General features: G+C 39.4%; 1 protein-coding gene across 1 annotated transcript in view; it reads right to left on the reverse strand.

The window, feature by feature from the left end:
- Nucleotides 1-13,740, reverse strand: part of cdkal1 (CDK5 regulatory subunit associated protein 1-like 1) — a 151,114-nt gene extending 137,374 nt beyond the window's left edge. The window contains exons 1-3 of the mRNA XM_023430727.2: nt 13,716-13,740; nt 12,954-13,043; nt 6,965-7,085 (exon numbers count right to left, since the gene is read on the reverse strand). Coding sequence (XP_023286495.1) covers nt 6,965-7,085; nt 12,954-13,043; nt 13,716-13,740 — 236 coding nt within the window. The remainder of the gene's footprint in view (nt 1-6,964; nt 7,086-12,953; nt 13,044-13,715) is intronic.
- Nucleotides 13,741-15,808: the final 2,068 nt, after the last annotated feature.

Below are 15,808 nucleotides of genomic sequence, written 5' to 3' on the forward strand. Positions count from 1 at the left end.
AATCAAGACAGTTGAAATTTATAATGTACTAAATCCTTCAATGTTTGCTTCTCTTCAAGAAATGTCAGCATCTCTATTTGTCGATCTATCATAAGCTTAACCCCACAAGCATTTGAAGGAGAATTATGAGCAGGCTGTGGCAGAGGAAAATATCAACAAAAGGAAACAGTATTTTCACAGTATCGTATAATCGGTACTAGGGCTGAATGATATGCAAAATACACACACACACACACACACACACACACACACACACATATATACATATCATTAAAAATTAATTAAAAATTATTTCAGCAGCTCTCACGATTGCAATAGGAGTCAAGATTTCAGTTGGAGTGGTCATTTTTTGCATTTAATTTTCACTGAAAAAATTATAAAAATGATGATTTGATTTTTGTTGGGTCTCATACCAAACAAGCATGTTCCTTTACATCTGGAGAATATGATTTGTAGGCTGGGGCATCTCTGTAGCAACACGCTGCTTTCTTTATGGTATGTTGTGACACATTTTACGTTTATCAAAAAAACTGCAGCTCCTGTGATTTGGATATTGCACTTGGTCATATTTGTGATTTTAATAATATTTCAATTAACTGCTCAGCCTTGATGGGTACAAAAAAAATCATATTCAAATTGTATAGGTTTGCAAATGACAAATATTTGTAATATGCATTACCATAGACACTGAACATAACTTTCACTACGGTGTGAGAGTTACACATTTTAACAGTAGTGCAAGCCTCCATATCAATATTAATTCAACTTCTCCCTATCTGTTGTGATATACGAGCTGCCAGCACAGCAATCAAACATCAAGGCAGCAGAAGGCCTTCCAGCATTTCTTCACATGTTTGTTTGTGAGAGCTCTCAAACCTCAGGAAGCCTACTTCCACTCCCTATTCCCTCAGTGTCTTCCTGTCTACCTGCCTGCATGGAGGATATGGGTTGGTTGTTGGTTTGAGGTTACAGCAGAGGGTCATTAACACCTGACTTTGGCACATTGTAATAACAATAACAGAGATTACGACTGCCACAAATGTGACTAAATAGAAAACATGGAAGAGACAGACAATGAAATGAATTGAAATGAGCTGTAACAGTGGAACAAAGGGCGTATTTTTAATGCCTGAAGTCTAATAGCAAAGGTTCACACAATCAGACACATCAACAAATACACACACACGTTTAATGACCCATTCTGGCTGAGTGGCTGTAAATTCCTTGTTTATGATGCTGAAGCATCACGATTCAACCTGCTCACAGAAGGGCTTTTACTGTTGCTGACGACAAAACACACACACACACACACACACACACAAGCACGCACACATAGATATACACAGAGCAAGAAGGGACTGTTAGTATAGCCTAGGGCTATACTAACACACACACACATACATGAACAACTTCGCTGCTAGTGTCAAGCATGCTAAAACTGGGACACAAAACAGAGCATTAGAGAGACAAGAAGTCTTTTTCCAGTTTAAGACAGTATAAAAAATGAACTCTGCCCTCAGGCTTATCTGTTTGCATAAAGAAGCAAAGGAAGGAATAACGTAAGAAACCATCCAAAACTAAACGCTGGTGACTGGATCATAAGACAATTACAGAGTACAAGCCTAGCAGCAGCATCAGAGTCAACAACACGAAGTAAGAGTAGGGTGGAATTCATTGCAACCACATCTGATTTGAGTCCCATGTTGAAAAACACTTTATGTATTTCAAGTATTTCTCTCTTTTATGCTTCTCATTCATCAACTACTATTCCCTCCACTGCTTCACCTCTCTCACTGAGCATTCAATATGCATACACACAATATTTGAAAAAGCTTTCTGTCGTATTGTTGCAAATCCAAACTTCCACAAGGTTTAGAGGTTTACCTTTATCAAAAGCTGTTTAACTTCCTGAAAAACCTTGGCTGTGAATGATTCGGTTTGATTTCAGCAACTTTTGTGCCACTTCGTCTTAAGTGGCCTGTTAACTTTCCTCATATTCATGTTTGCAGGGAGGATAGAGTTATTATGTTGTTTGGATGTCTATTCAGGGTGGTGAAAATTAATGTTTGATATTTCATCAAACATTAATTATTTCAAAAACAAGATTGGATGAATTTACCTTTGTCTTATAGACCAAATTTGTTCAACAATTGCAACATATTACAAATATTATGTTACTGACATTAATTATGTTTAAATGGATTGAATGTCATTGATTTTTACTCAAATTAAGACCTATTCAAAAACAACTGCCTGGACATCGGCACACATCTGCAGCCAAATTTCATTATAAAACTATATCATCCTAAAATATATAATACACATTATATTTCACAGTGTATTAAAACTTTGTATTTGCTATTTACATCATTCAATAATTGTTCTTCACATCTGTAATATGACCGTAACGCTGACTGTGTCTGCAAGTAATTGAATGAATCAAACTGTGACTGCAAGAAGCAAACAAAATATTACTGTATTGAAACAAAACTGTTATCTGATATCAACAATGATGCAACATGCTGCTTTTGGACTGAACCTTCAAAGTAGCAATCACAGCTTTGGCTCATTAATGTGTCAAGTAAAGAGGACTCAAAATCACTGTGCTAATGGCCCAGGAGAAACCTGACAATGTTCCTTTAATACAAAGCCAGAGGGCATTTGAGGACTAGCTGGACTACGATGAATTTATTTTCTGATGGGGATAAAATTAACTTGGTGGAAAAAAAGTCAATCTAATTTGGCTTTTAATAGGTACAAATGAAATTAATATGCAACTTAATGAAACTAATATTGTGAATCAATTTGAACGTGAAATTAAATTTTCATAGGTAATCCCAGGTGAAACACTATGCCAGGCTGTTGTGAGGATTTGCACTAATAAAGTGAAGGGAATGGAAGAATAGGCTCATCTGCTAGACCCAGATTAAATCACTGCGTAGAGTAATTTGAAATGAGTAAATGGGTTTTATTTAAGAATGAATTTGAATATTATGGATGATTATGGTTTACAGAAGCCAAAGTGGATAAAGGTTATAGGGCTTTGTTTTGGGAGAAAATGTACTTTATGGTATCTGCATGATTTCTGGTGATAATTTTACCACCAGGAAGCAATGTTATCCTCTGTTTCACAGTGTCTCCCACAAGTCCACACAGGTGCCCTAACCTGCCCTACTGAGAGGATGCTGTCTGAGTGGCTCCCCATCCATTTACACTGGCTGTTGGGCCTTGTCAACAGAGGAGACCAAGAACCTGATGGTCTTTGACTGAGCTCCAGAGATCGTGTGTGGAGACTTCCAGAAGGACAACTATCACTGCAGCACTCCACTGAACTGGGCTTTATGGCAGAGTAGCCAGACCGAAACCTCTCTTCAGTGAAGGTTTGAAAAAGAAAAAAAATAAAGAATCTGAAGGACTCTCAGACTGTGGGAAACAACAAGATTCTCTGGTCTGATGAAACCAAGATTGAACTGTTTGGCTTCAATTCTCAGTGTCATGTCTGGAGGAAACCAGACACGATCCTTAGAACTTGTAGTCTTTCTGATTTATCCCATCTCCACACAGGATCTCTGAAGCTCAGCCAAAGTGTTGGAGTCTTGGTTACTTCTGTTACCGAGGCCTTTCTACCCTAATTGCTCAGCTTGGCTGAGCGGCCAGCTGTAGGTAGAGTTCTGGTTGTTCCACACTTCTTCCATCTAAGAATTATGGAGGACACTGTACTCTTGGGGACCTTATATACAGCAGATTTTTTTTTGTGGCGTTCTCCAGATCTGTGCCTCGACACAATCCTGTCTCTGAGCTCTACAGGAAGTTTCTCCCTCCTCCGCTTGGTTTTTGCTTTGATGTTCATCATCAGTTGTGAGACCTTATATAGACAGGTGTGTGCCTTTCCAAATCCTGTCCAATCAGCTGAATTTCCCAGAGGCATATGAAGGCGTAGAAACTACTCAAAGATGATCAAGAGAAATGGGATGCACCTGAGCTTAAGTGTCATAGCAAAGAGTCAGAATACCTGTGACAATGTGATATTTCAGTTTTCAATTTTTAATAAAGTCGCAAAAAATTTCTAAAATTCTGTTTTTGCTTCATCATTAAGGGGTATTGAGTGTAAAATGATGATGAAAGAAAGTTTCTTTTATATTAACACAAGGCTGCAACATAACAAAATGTGAAAAAATTGAATTTTCTGAATGCACTATATTGTAGGGAAAAATCTATTAACTTGAGAATGTTATTTTAAGACCTAAAGATTATTTGACATTTAGGATTTTTCAAGGAACTGCCGATAACCTGTGGAAGCACTCCATGACACCAACTTGACATTTGGCAAGAAAACACAGGGAGAGAGAGAGAGAGCGAGCTTAAATGAATGCATCCCACATGTCCACACACACAGAAAAACTGGCAACAAACATTAAAGGCCACACACACTCTCACACACACTAAAAATTAATAGTTTCAGATGTTCTCATCTGACACAGAGGCAGTCTGGAGAACAACTGCAACTGATGTTGTTCATGTGTGTGTCAGACAAAGATCCCTCTGTTTCATCAGCTGACAAATGTCACCAATGATGTCACTACTACCTCAGAGGAATATTTAAAACAGATCATCTAAAAACAGAGTGCATAAAGGACGCATTCTCCTTTCCAAAACGCCGAGTGCGCGCGCACACACACACACACACGCATGACACACACACACACACACACACACACACACACACACACACACACATATTAAGAGAGCCATGTCAAATTAGTGACACTAATGACTGACCGATTCACACAAAAGCACACATAAAGCTTGGATTTTCAGTAACAACACTGCTATTTGGGAGAGATTTGTCAACAGCCAATTCACCCGGTCAACATATTCATGTAATCCCCGAGCCTCCTAAAAGAGTTCCAGTTGAAAGAGTAAAAACAAAGGGATTTATTTGTAGCCAGTCCGCCCCATTTGGAAAAACAAGGGCAAGTTCATCTGGATCGAATATAGACCCCCTGCTGGAGGAAGGATGGCAGGGGACTGACATCTGCACATACATACCACAACACGGAAGAAATAAAAAATGGGAGACATACAAAAATGCAAGACAGAGTGATAGAGAGACTGAGAGAGACCGAGATCCATTTATCAACAATTATCAAAAAGGCACACAGAGGCAGTGAAAGAGTGAGTGTTCTATGTGGATGATGGCCAACCTGAGTACACAGTGGCAGTTGTACCAAAATTTTGCTTTTTCTTTTAGTCACAGGCCTCCAGTTTTGTCTTTTTAAACACGCCAAATTCAGTGTCCACCCGAATGCCAGTTTATCTGTAAAACAGAAGCGGTTGTTTTTCTAGCTGTCATAGATGAAGTCTAGTCCAGGAAACTTGAGCCAGGAATAAAGGCCAACGAGCTCTTTAGACAACAAACATCTAAAACAGAGTCAACTCATTAGGAGAACACTCACTGCCTTTTGTTGAATTAAGGCTGGGACAAACATGAATTCAGAAAATAATCATAACATGATGTTGTCAAACACGTGACGTAGACAAAAATATAATGAGAGCTAGATTTTTGATATAATGGACCTGATTGTGTGTAATGGATGACCGTTTGCAATCTCTGTGTTCAAGGCTAATATAAATGGATGACATTTATTGCGACAATGTGAAGTATGATAATGTCACACACAATGTATCTGCTGCATTACTATCATCCCCGAAATAATCATAAAAATGCCTACTCTGCCTAGTAATAAATAATAGGTCAGGGCCAGAGAAGAGGTCACAGCCCTCTTGTCAGTGGGTCACTATGTTACAGGGGGAAGAATGTTGTTGCAATTAGCGGTACAAGAACACTAATGGAAATTCCAGTAAAATGATGAAACCCCCTCACCGACAGTAACATGTGCACACAACAGGCTCAAACAAAGAGATGATGTATTGTTGATCATGTAATGTCTACAACTTCTTAATGGTTATTAGTGACAGCTTAAGCTCTTTTTCTTAGCTAGTTAAAAAGTCAAAGGGCTCTAAAGGAAATGGTTGCAAGAATAAATGAGTATTTATTTAAACAAAGAAAGCTGTAGGCTTACAGATCCACAAGTTGTTTACTTCTTCACTTTGTACACCGAGCCATTAATTTATAGACCATGAAGACCTGCAGGAGGATGACTGATGGATCATCATCAGCTGAGGGCCAGCACAGTGGAATTAGTCTGTCGTAACCCTTTGTAACTAGCCCGCTGAGAATACAGCACATGGGCCAGTACAGACACAGATCTGTAAACAACATGAAATTAGCCCATAAAAGTGTGTGTGTGTGTGTGTGTGTGTGTGTGTGTGTGTGTGTGTGTGTGTGTGTGTGTGTGTGTGTGTAGCTTTGTGCTTTTCTATCTATACACATGAAAATGGGCAACCCTATCTACCTATTCATCCTTAGTATTTATCTATATTATCTAAATTTTTCGTTATTGCTGTTTATGGTAAAATATAGACAAACCTCACATAACAGAAGCATTCTTAAACAGACTCACTGCCAGTGACATAACAGCCAAAATAAGAGAACTGTAACAGGATAATACAGAAATGGAAGGAGATGATGGAAGGAGGTCTATCTGTAACTGTGTCAAATGGAAGCTGAGAAAAAAAGGCTAGACACCTGTTTGAAGAATAAATAGCATTATGTGCACACACACACGTACACACCCCACTATATACACATCTCAAGCAAACCATGTAAAATTGATAAAATTAGAAGCACAGAGGGGCTCTGTTTAAGTGGTTGTGCAAAGAGGGAGAGGGCATGCGCGCACGAACACACGCACGCATGCACACACACACGCACATGCGCACACACACACACACGCACACACACACACTAAACCAGAATGGCAGGGAAGCAGTGAAATTGAGTTCACAGTTAAAGCTGAATATTTCATGAGGCGTGTTTTCTGTTTGTGCGTCTGTGTCCTACCCAGTGTTAATGGAGATGATTTCAATGAGAGGGTTCCTCCTGATCTTGGGAAGGTCCAGTCTAGCTCCACCAAGCCTCCGGCCTCCATTTTTCTTCTGACCCAACAGACGAACTGAGTGGCCTGAAAACAACAAACATAACTTCACTACATAGTCCTTTTCAAACCAAAATCACTATCACTATCATGCAGACCTGTGTGCAGATGGGTGCGCAGATAGAGTATAAGCATTTCGATGTTAAATATTAATACATTACAGTTAAACATACTGTTTAAAGTACAAAAAACAGAATTCCTATCCACAACTGCGCAAACAGTTGGATAAGATTATTCAAACTGTTTTGAGCAACTCAAAGAAGATATAGATAGAGAACAGACAAATAGAGAAGTTCACTGTGTGGATGATTTGATAACTTCCTCTTATTTCAGTCTATAATCATAACACATTTAAACGTACAGCACACTCACACAAATATAATTACATATATCCTCTCACCCACAAATATTATACCAAATAGAAAGCCAGCTTTGCATTGTGCAATATCCACCTACAGACAGCCAAATAAAAGCCATCATTCAACCTCTTTCATCTAATAAATATGATGGTAGTGTGAACAGGACATAGAAAGAGGCAGAGCAGCATATCAGAACAGACGTGGTAATAGGAGATAGAAATTATCTGGTCTAGTTGTGCAGGAAATGACATAATAGGCCAAACTCTGGCATCGGGCGCACCTAAAATCAATTAAGAACAAATGCGAATACACAAAGTGTGGAGGAGGGCAAGAACATGATATTCTTGCTGAGGTAAACTCCTCTGATATTACCAAGATAGTTAAAGAATGATATAGCATAGTATGATAATAGTGGTGGATGTAATGAATGATTGGCAGGAAAAAGGGATCTTCAAAATAAAGATGGCTATTTCATCTTTTACTGTAATCGTAAAAATATCACTCAGTGGACATCACTGTGTTACGGAAGCAAATGAGAATCCATAGCTGAGTCTAATAGCTAATAGCTCATGATGTCCAGCCTTTGGTGTGTGGAAATGGGATGCAGTAGTCTCTCCTTCCCAACCGTCTAATAGGCTACCAGCTAGAGATGTGGACGATGGAGGCGCTGAGGGATGGAATTGTCTTCCTGTTTTCATCCGCTTTACATGGGTCTCCTGGGAGGGTGGGCTCAGGGCAGGAAGCGTGGTTATCAATTGGTAGATAAAAATGACAATCTGCCCCAGAGGAGGACAAAGAGCCAATTGGTGAGGCGTGACTGGTCGTAATATCCCAGTACAAGCAAGAAGATGAGAAAACTTCCCTCGTGGAAAACAGCTGGGACTTGGATTCACATTCAGCCATTTTTTCCCTCCAGCTAGCCGTCTGTGTGTCATTGGTCATGAAACAAGGATTTAAAATTGCGTTCTCTAATACTCTTCTCGCTGTAACTATCTCTCCATCTCTTGATTTATCAATCAGTTCATCCTTACATTAATACTTTCTTTAAACAGCTAAGTTTCACAGTTCCACCTGCTCCTCAACTGCTGCTTTAAATATTTTATCACAAGTTCATTAAAACAAATGTACTGTATGAGAGAGATGATTATGGCTCAATAGATGCACATTCAATCAGAGTCTACAAGAGCTTTTCTTCTACATTATATATATTAGATTAAAAATGAGTTGCCTTTTTAACCTTGATTATACTTTTCATTATTTCCTAATAATAGTAAAAACATTGAGTAGCCGAATGCAACCACAATAAAGGGCATGTGAACCTAACCTATCTGCTGTGAATGACATCAAATATCTAACAAGTGCTGACCAGTCACTAAAGGTTATAAATGAAAAAAAAAACATGGAACCGATTTTTACAATGCACAAAGTGGCAGGCTATCACAAACCAGGCCTAACCATAATGGCTAGCATGCTGGGGATGAACAATGGACCTTGAAACTCACATCTGGGAGATGTGCAACTTCACTGGCTGAAAAAAAAAGGCATGTCAGTAATTAACTTTACCTCAGGCCTGTTGGTGAAGAACTGTGGTAAATTCTGTTTTGAAATTCCATATTTTTTCCAGATTGTTGATATTGTGCATTTGTTTCTGATAGTTTTAGCTGTGGGAAAATAGAGTCACAGATATCTAATTGCATACACAGACTTGTCGGGAGAAAGCAATTACTAGTACGTTGCTGAATTTCCAGATGTTTTTCCAAATTATGAGATTGACCATTCTCATAAAACTTGAAAATAGTTGTTCCCGACATACCCTTTTTTTTGTCCTCTAAAACTTCATAGGACCCCTGTTGATGTGACTGCCACAGAAGACTCAAAAAATAATCTCACTACCAGCATGGAATCACTCCAGGAGTGTACCCAAAGCCAAATTCAATTTCAGGGCCTGAGGGACCATGAATGGGAAGCAAGAGATAAAATAGCTAACTTGAGTTGCTAAAGAAATCCGAAGAACGCTGCTCTATTTGTCATCTCAATTACAGAGTTTAGAGAGGCCAACTGCTGTGATGGGCAACCCCACATAGACATAAGAGACACACATCGCCCTATACCACATTTTCTTGTTACTGACTGCTCTCCTCCTTTCCCCCCTACGTTTTTTTACAATCTCTCTCTCCTTTGTTCTTTTCTCTCCTCCATAAATACAAACCGACATAAATCCTTCTATCCACTCATAAGGGCCCATCATAACATGCTAGGGAATGGGAGGAAGGGAAAGCAAGGATAGATGGATGGAAAGGTTGATGGATAGATGGTTGGATGATGATAGAAAAAAATACATCACAAGATGAAAGATGTACAGGATAGCCAGATGGATGGTTGGATCATAGAGGTAGGGAGCTAAAAGGACGACCTATTGACCTGTGTCTGATGTCTCATAAGTGGTGGGTCTTGTTGTGCTCCCTGGTTTGATTGTAAAGCAGCAGGCAAGATCGAGGGGGTGGGGGTATATTAGACAGAGGGGACAGAGGTGGCAGATGAACAGGACAGGAGGGGTGTAATGCTTTTCATTTATCCTACAAATGTACAAATGTCTTTGGAAAAATTTCTTGCCAAACATCAGTGGACTTAATTTTGATGGGAAATATCTCAGATGCACATAAAATGTATAATATAATGCAAATATCTCGAACACTTCCTTTAAAAGCCATACACAGGGCTTTGAAGCTTGACAATGACGAGCTCCTCTACAAAGCTTGCATTTGTCACTTCCAGGTGGGAGGTCACTGAGCATTAAAAGACAATGTTCAGAACAGCTTCCGATGTCTTACAATACCTGCGAATGCAGTAATTTGTCTCCTTATACCTGCTCTTCATTTCGTTTCCGCTTCCACCTGTCTTACAGTCTCTTTCTGTTCAGCAGCTTCTTCATACTCCTGCTTTATTTTTCAGTACTGACACACACAAACAGTTTGTTTATACAGGTGAATTAAGGATCATGAGGTTATATGGATACAATATAGCCTCTGATCTGTAGCTAAGTAGATACATTAGCCTGTCTAACCTTTTCTGCCCCCCGTTTCTATGTCACACACAGTAAATCTAAACTGTTTCTAAAAGATAAAAGAATATCAGGTGAAACAGTATCATCCGAGGCTATCATCTCAGTGATAGAAGATCAATATTGGGAGGCCAATAAAGGGATAAAGACATAAAAAACTCCCCTATAAAGAAAGAGCTATCTATATTTATTAATGGTGCAAAGATCAGACTTAAGAGGAAGTCGGCATTCCTTTCTGATTGAAAACATGAATAACACGTTTTCCAGCCTTTGTGTGGGCTTCTATATAATTTTCTTTCTTGATTAAAATTTGTATACATCTATTTTGTCTGTATTTTACTCTTCAAAGAATCACTTAATTTTGTTTGTTGAGCATCACTAGGAGATCTAAAATCTGGTTATGTGACCCTGAAAAGATGTGTACCAATGTGTCAATACTGATTTTTTTTTTTTTTTTTACAGATCTGCCAGTAGGTTTGGAATACATGATAAAAACCAAACCAGCCAAGAAAATCAACATCTGGCACAGCTGTCACAACAGTAACAACACTACCCACCAAATCACTTATGCAGGCAGTGGTTGTAATGTGTGAGATGTGTGTATGCTCAGCAACCCAACCTGAGATAACTACAGGATAAAAACACACTCTGGTATTTACAAGAGGCAGCACCTTGAGCTTTATGTTAGATAGACGCACTTTTTACAGTAGTGAAGTCTTTATGTAGTGGCAGTTGTTAAGTTCTTTTTGAGCCAGAATAGATAGCCTCTCACCTCAAGAACCGAGCTCATAAAAGCATACCAGTGCTCATGTGGAAAACAGACCTGCAAGCAATTTTGGTGCAGCAAAGAAGTGCGTCTATTAGCAGTTCATTGAAGTAAGTATTTTAGTAGCCATTACAACAGGCAAATCCCCTAGCTTAAAGGTTTATGCCCAGGCCTCCGAGCTGAAATAACAGTTCTCAGTTTATACGAGGTCATAAAGAACTGTAATGATACTGGGGAAATTAGTTTCCATGGAGGGGGCGAAGGAGGGAAGAAAATGGGAGGGAAGGAAGGGAGAACGGAAGACGAAAAGAGGAGGGGAAGACATCAAAAGATTCTGAGGAACGGGTGGAAGAAGGAAAGGGAAGAAAAGGGAAAGAATGAGCAAATCAGACAGAAGAAAGGGGGAATAAAAGTCACTGTGTGTGTGTGTGTGTGTGTGTGTGTGTGTGTGTGTGTGTGTGTGTGTGTGTAGCCAAACGATTTAGGGTTGATGACACATTGTAAAATTAATCCTCAGTTCAGCTGTCCTTCATTAGAGTGAGGCCTGCAGTGAAAACTAGTCACTCATACACACACACACACGCACAGGGTAAACTCAATCTGTTCTTTATTAGAGAACAGCTGGGGGTGTATGACAGCTTGACTGGACACTCTAACACTGTAAACTCTCTCTGACCTTCATTAAACAGCTAAGTGCGGTGGTTCACTAACAGTTTAAATGGATGACCTAATCACTGCCATGTGAGTCTGTCTCGCTGTGAGCCCCTCAGACAGAGAAGACTACTTAACAAGCTACGCAGACAGCAAGACAGATAGGATCCGAAAACAACACTGATGACTTTGCTTTTAAATGCACGTCAGTCCTAATCACTAATCTTACTGAGCAATGTAGTCCAAAATAACTTTTACGTGCATATGGTTGAAATTTACCATCCTTTAAATCAGAGATCAAATCAAGTTGTCCTGGAATTGAATATCTAATTTTAAAACCAAGGAAAGGCTCTTGGACTCACTCAGGACTGTTGTGGAGAAACGCATGCAATGTAAGACGGAGGCCATCTTGGACATTACCAACCACCTTCTCCACAACATTCTGGCAGGACAGAGAGGCAGCTACAGGTGCAGCAAACGTCTCATCTCACTGCGCTGCAGAACAGGGAGGTTCAGGAGATCCTTTGCTCCCACTGCCATCAGGCTATACAACACCTCAGCCAAAGGAAGTGGACTAATCTAATTATTATTGTTTATTTATTGTTAACTATTTTTATTATTATTATTATTATTATTATTATTATCAACAATGAGCTAATGGACACATGAATTTCCGCTAGGGGATAAATAAAGTATCTATCTATCTATCTTGTAGATGTTTGCACTTCGAACAACAGTGAATGTTCAAATAACACCACAGCTGGTACGGTACTGCTGTCAATTATGACTCAGAATCAAATGTTTTGAAATCACAGTCCTCATTTGTGTATCTACTCTTCTACATGATAGTTATATATTCCTACTTTTGACAGTCCAGTCATTCTCAGTCTCTCTATAAATTTATTCTGTCAATAAGTGGATAGACGCCTGAAAATCATTCACATGGAGCCGACGCTCAAGAACTTCATTTCCCCTTCCAATAATAACAGGACTCTCATTCATTAATTAGTTGATCAGTGCATTGCTGCTCATTCACTCAAACTTGTGTGTCCAAATACCTTTAACAGCCTCGTCCACTACTTCAACCACTCGATCAATTTGCTGGACCTGAAATACAGACAGACACACATGGGAAAAGTTTATTGATGCTGACAAACCAAGTCCATACAACCAAACAAAAGCCTGATATTGACAACTCACAAACACACATATACTAATCCACATTTAAACAAGGTGGGCATGTAAATATACACAAAAACAATATGGCGTAAGAACACAGACAAACAAGTACAAAAAGACACAATCACACCCAATTTTCTTCAGCCAGCATGAAGTGAAATAGATTTCCTTAATGCCTTTGCGTGTCTAGGTGGCTGCAACACCACATATTATGTATCGACAGAGACAGTCTGGCAGTAGGAACCCATGGATGAGAACAGAGGCAGAAAGAGGTAAAGAAGGTGGAAGACGGATGATCTTACAGGTAAGAATAGAACAGTCCTTAGATTATGAGACAATGTGTAAAACAGAATCATGTTATGATCAAGCAAGAGCTATTCTCCTCATCGCCTCCGATGAACAAAATCCTGCAGCTCTGAGGGCAACTCTGAAACAGTCCGACACAAAATAATCTGAGACGAAAGGGAGGAGAGTGAATGAGAGGAAGAGACAGAGGGATGTAGAGAGGGATAAAGAAGTGGGGGAAGGAAAAAATAATTTCTTGTGCCATTATTTCTCCTTTCATTCCTCCCAGCATCCCCTCCACATCTAATTCTCTCATTTTCTCTATTCTTATAGGTCTATGCTCTAGCCCTTGGTACCAGCTCTCAATGCCTCCAGGCCCATTACCCAGTGTAACCCTTCTTTCAGATACACTCACACAGATGCACACTGTGCTTTGCAGGCAACAGTTACATGCATGTTACACACTGAAATAAAACCTATTTTTGTCTAATGGCCAGGCAATCTGGTTCCATTCAAAGCAGCAGCGGGTGTCCCTGCTCACAGTAAGGTTCAGGTATTGTTTACAACTTAGCAATGAATTCAGATCTCACTTTTCAATTCTGGTTGTTATCAAATCCTACTTTATGCTCCTAGAATATTGGAAAGATATACCCTCACCAAGCACTTTATTGTGAACACCTGTACACCAACTTATTCATGCAATTAACTAATAAGCCAATCATGTGGCAGCAGTGCCAAAAGGTACAAGACGTCTGTAGACTTCTGTCAACTCTGTATGTATAGAGCAGACAGAAGTCTTCTCTAGACCAAGCATAAATATACTCACACGCTTTTACCCTTTTTATACCAAAATAAGTGCATAAACACAGGATTTTTAGGTTAACCCACTAAAAAGGCAATTGAATCCTTTCACATTGCCAGTAGACAAGGTTGCCTCTCCATTCAGACTGAGAGCAGAATCATTTGACCAGCGGGTGAGAGCTGATTGTACCCATTCACTAATGACAAAAGTTATTAAAGTTCACAGAAAATAAAGGAATAATTGCAACCCAGGTTATTTTTTTAAGTGAGTTGTCAATTTGTGTAATATACACTCATCATGAGCAGTAATGTGAGGTGCTTAGTCTTTTATTAAAAAAAGGAATGACAAGAGCATAAACTGGGCTCACAATATTCACTAATGTAGCCCACCCAAGGCATACATACATACTGTAAGCTGAGAAGACTGATGTGCATGCATCTCATGTTTACAACACTACTTACCCCATGTAATCCTCTGATTACCTAGCCAGCACTGCATGTGTGTGTGTGTGTGTGTGTGTGATGTATCTCCGATATAGGATGTGGCATGTCTAGTTCAGAGTCTGTGAGATTCTGTGTCTGTATACCTTACACACAATACGCTGTCATTCATTTCACAGCAACTTCACCGGAGAACACAACAGAAATGCACATAAAGCTGACACACAGGTCGATTAAACTGAATGAATTCAACAGGATGCACTTGTTTTTAACTACACCCCTTATCTAGCCGTTAGTGCAGTCACTATATACAAATTCACAACTGCTTATTTGCATTTAATTTGCATAACCCACCAACTGCCACTGTCATTGTGTGGTTGATTGTAACTACCAAGGATACACAAGGGGAGTGTGTGCTCACTCATATACCTCTGTCTGTGTCTGTGAACCATGTGTGCCTGTTCATGCATGCATCCGTCAGCGTGTACCTGTCTTTCTATGGTTGTGAGGACAAAATGTTTGTTCAAAGTCATTGTTGTGAGGACACTTTGAGGGGCACTTTTAGGGTTAAGGATAGGGTTAAGGTTAGAGTAAGGATAGGCATGTAGCTGTGATGTTTAAGGTTAGAGTAAGGGCTGGGGAATGTATTACGTAAGCGAGTGTTCTTAGAAGTATAGAAAGACCGACATGTGTTGTGTGTGTGTCTGTCTCTGTCTGTGTGTGTATCAATGCACAATCCAATCTCCTCATGACAATGAAAGGACCAGCAGTGGTAAACTTCCCAGCTGTTTCTGCCTCGCCCTGAAGGCTATTGCATATATAAACCCGTTTATCTGAATGTAATTATATTATACATACATGCCACTTGACTTGAATGTAATTGTGTTACACACTGGCATGTTTACTTAAATGGAATTGCATTATTTATGGTAAAGGATATTTAACTTAACATCTGAATCACCCCACAACCGACAGTAGTGGCAGTAATGAACATTGGACAGTGAATTTAATTTATCCCCATTTTCAACAAGGCAGTTTGTTTTTTATGCAAGCAAATAAATTCAGCATTATGGGAAATCAAGATCAAGGTTTTCTGTGGTGATTTAGACAGCATTGCTTGGTTCTTGGTAAATAAAAGAATGCACACACACACACACACACACACACACACACACACACACACACACACACACACACACACACAATA

The sequence above is a fragment of the Seriola lalandi genome, unplaced genomic scaffold (genome assembly GCF_002814215.2).
Source record: "Seriola lalandi dorsalis isolate HSWRI2012SDOR001 ecotype SW California unplaced genomic scaffold, Sedor1 jcf7180002054910, whole genome shotgun sequence".
NCBI classification, from domain to species: domain Eukaryota; kingdom Metazoa; phylum Chordata; class Actinopteri; order Carangiformes; family Carangidae; genus Seriola; species Seriola lalandi.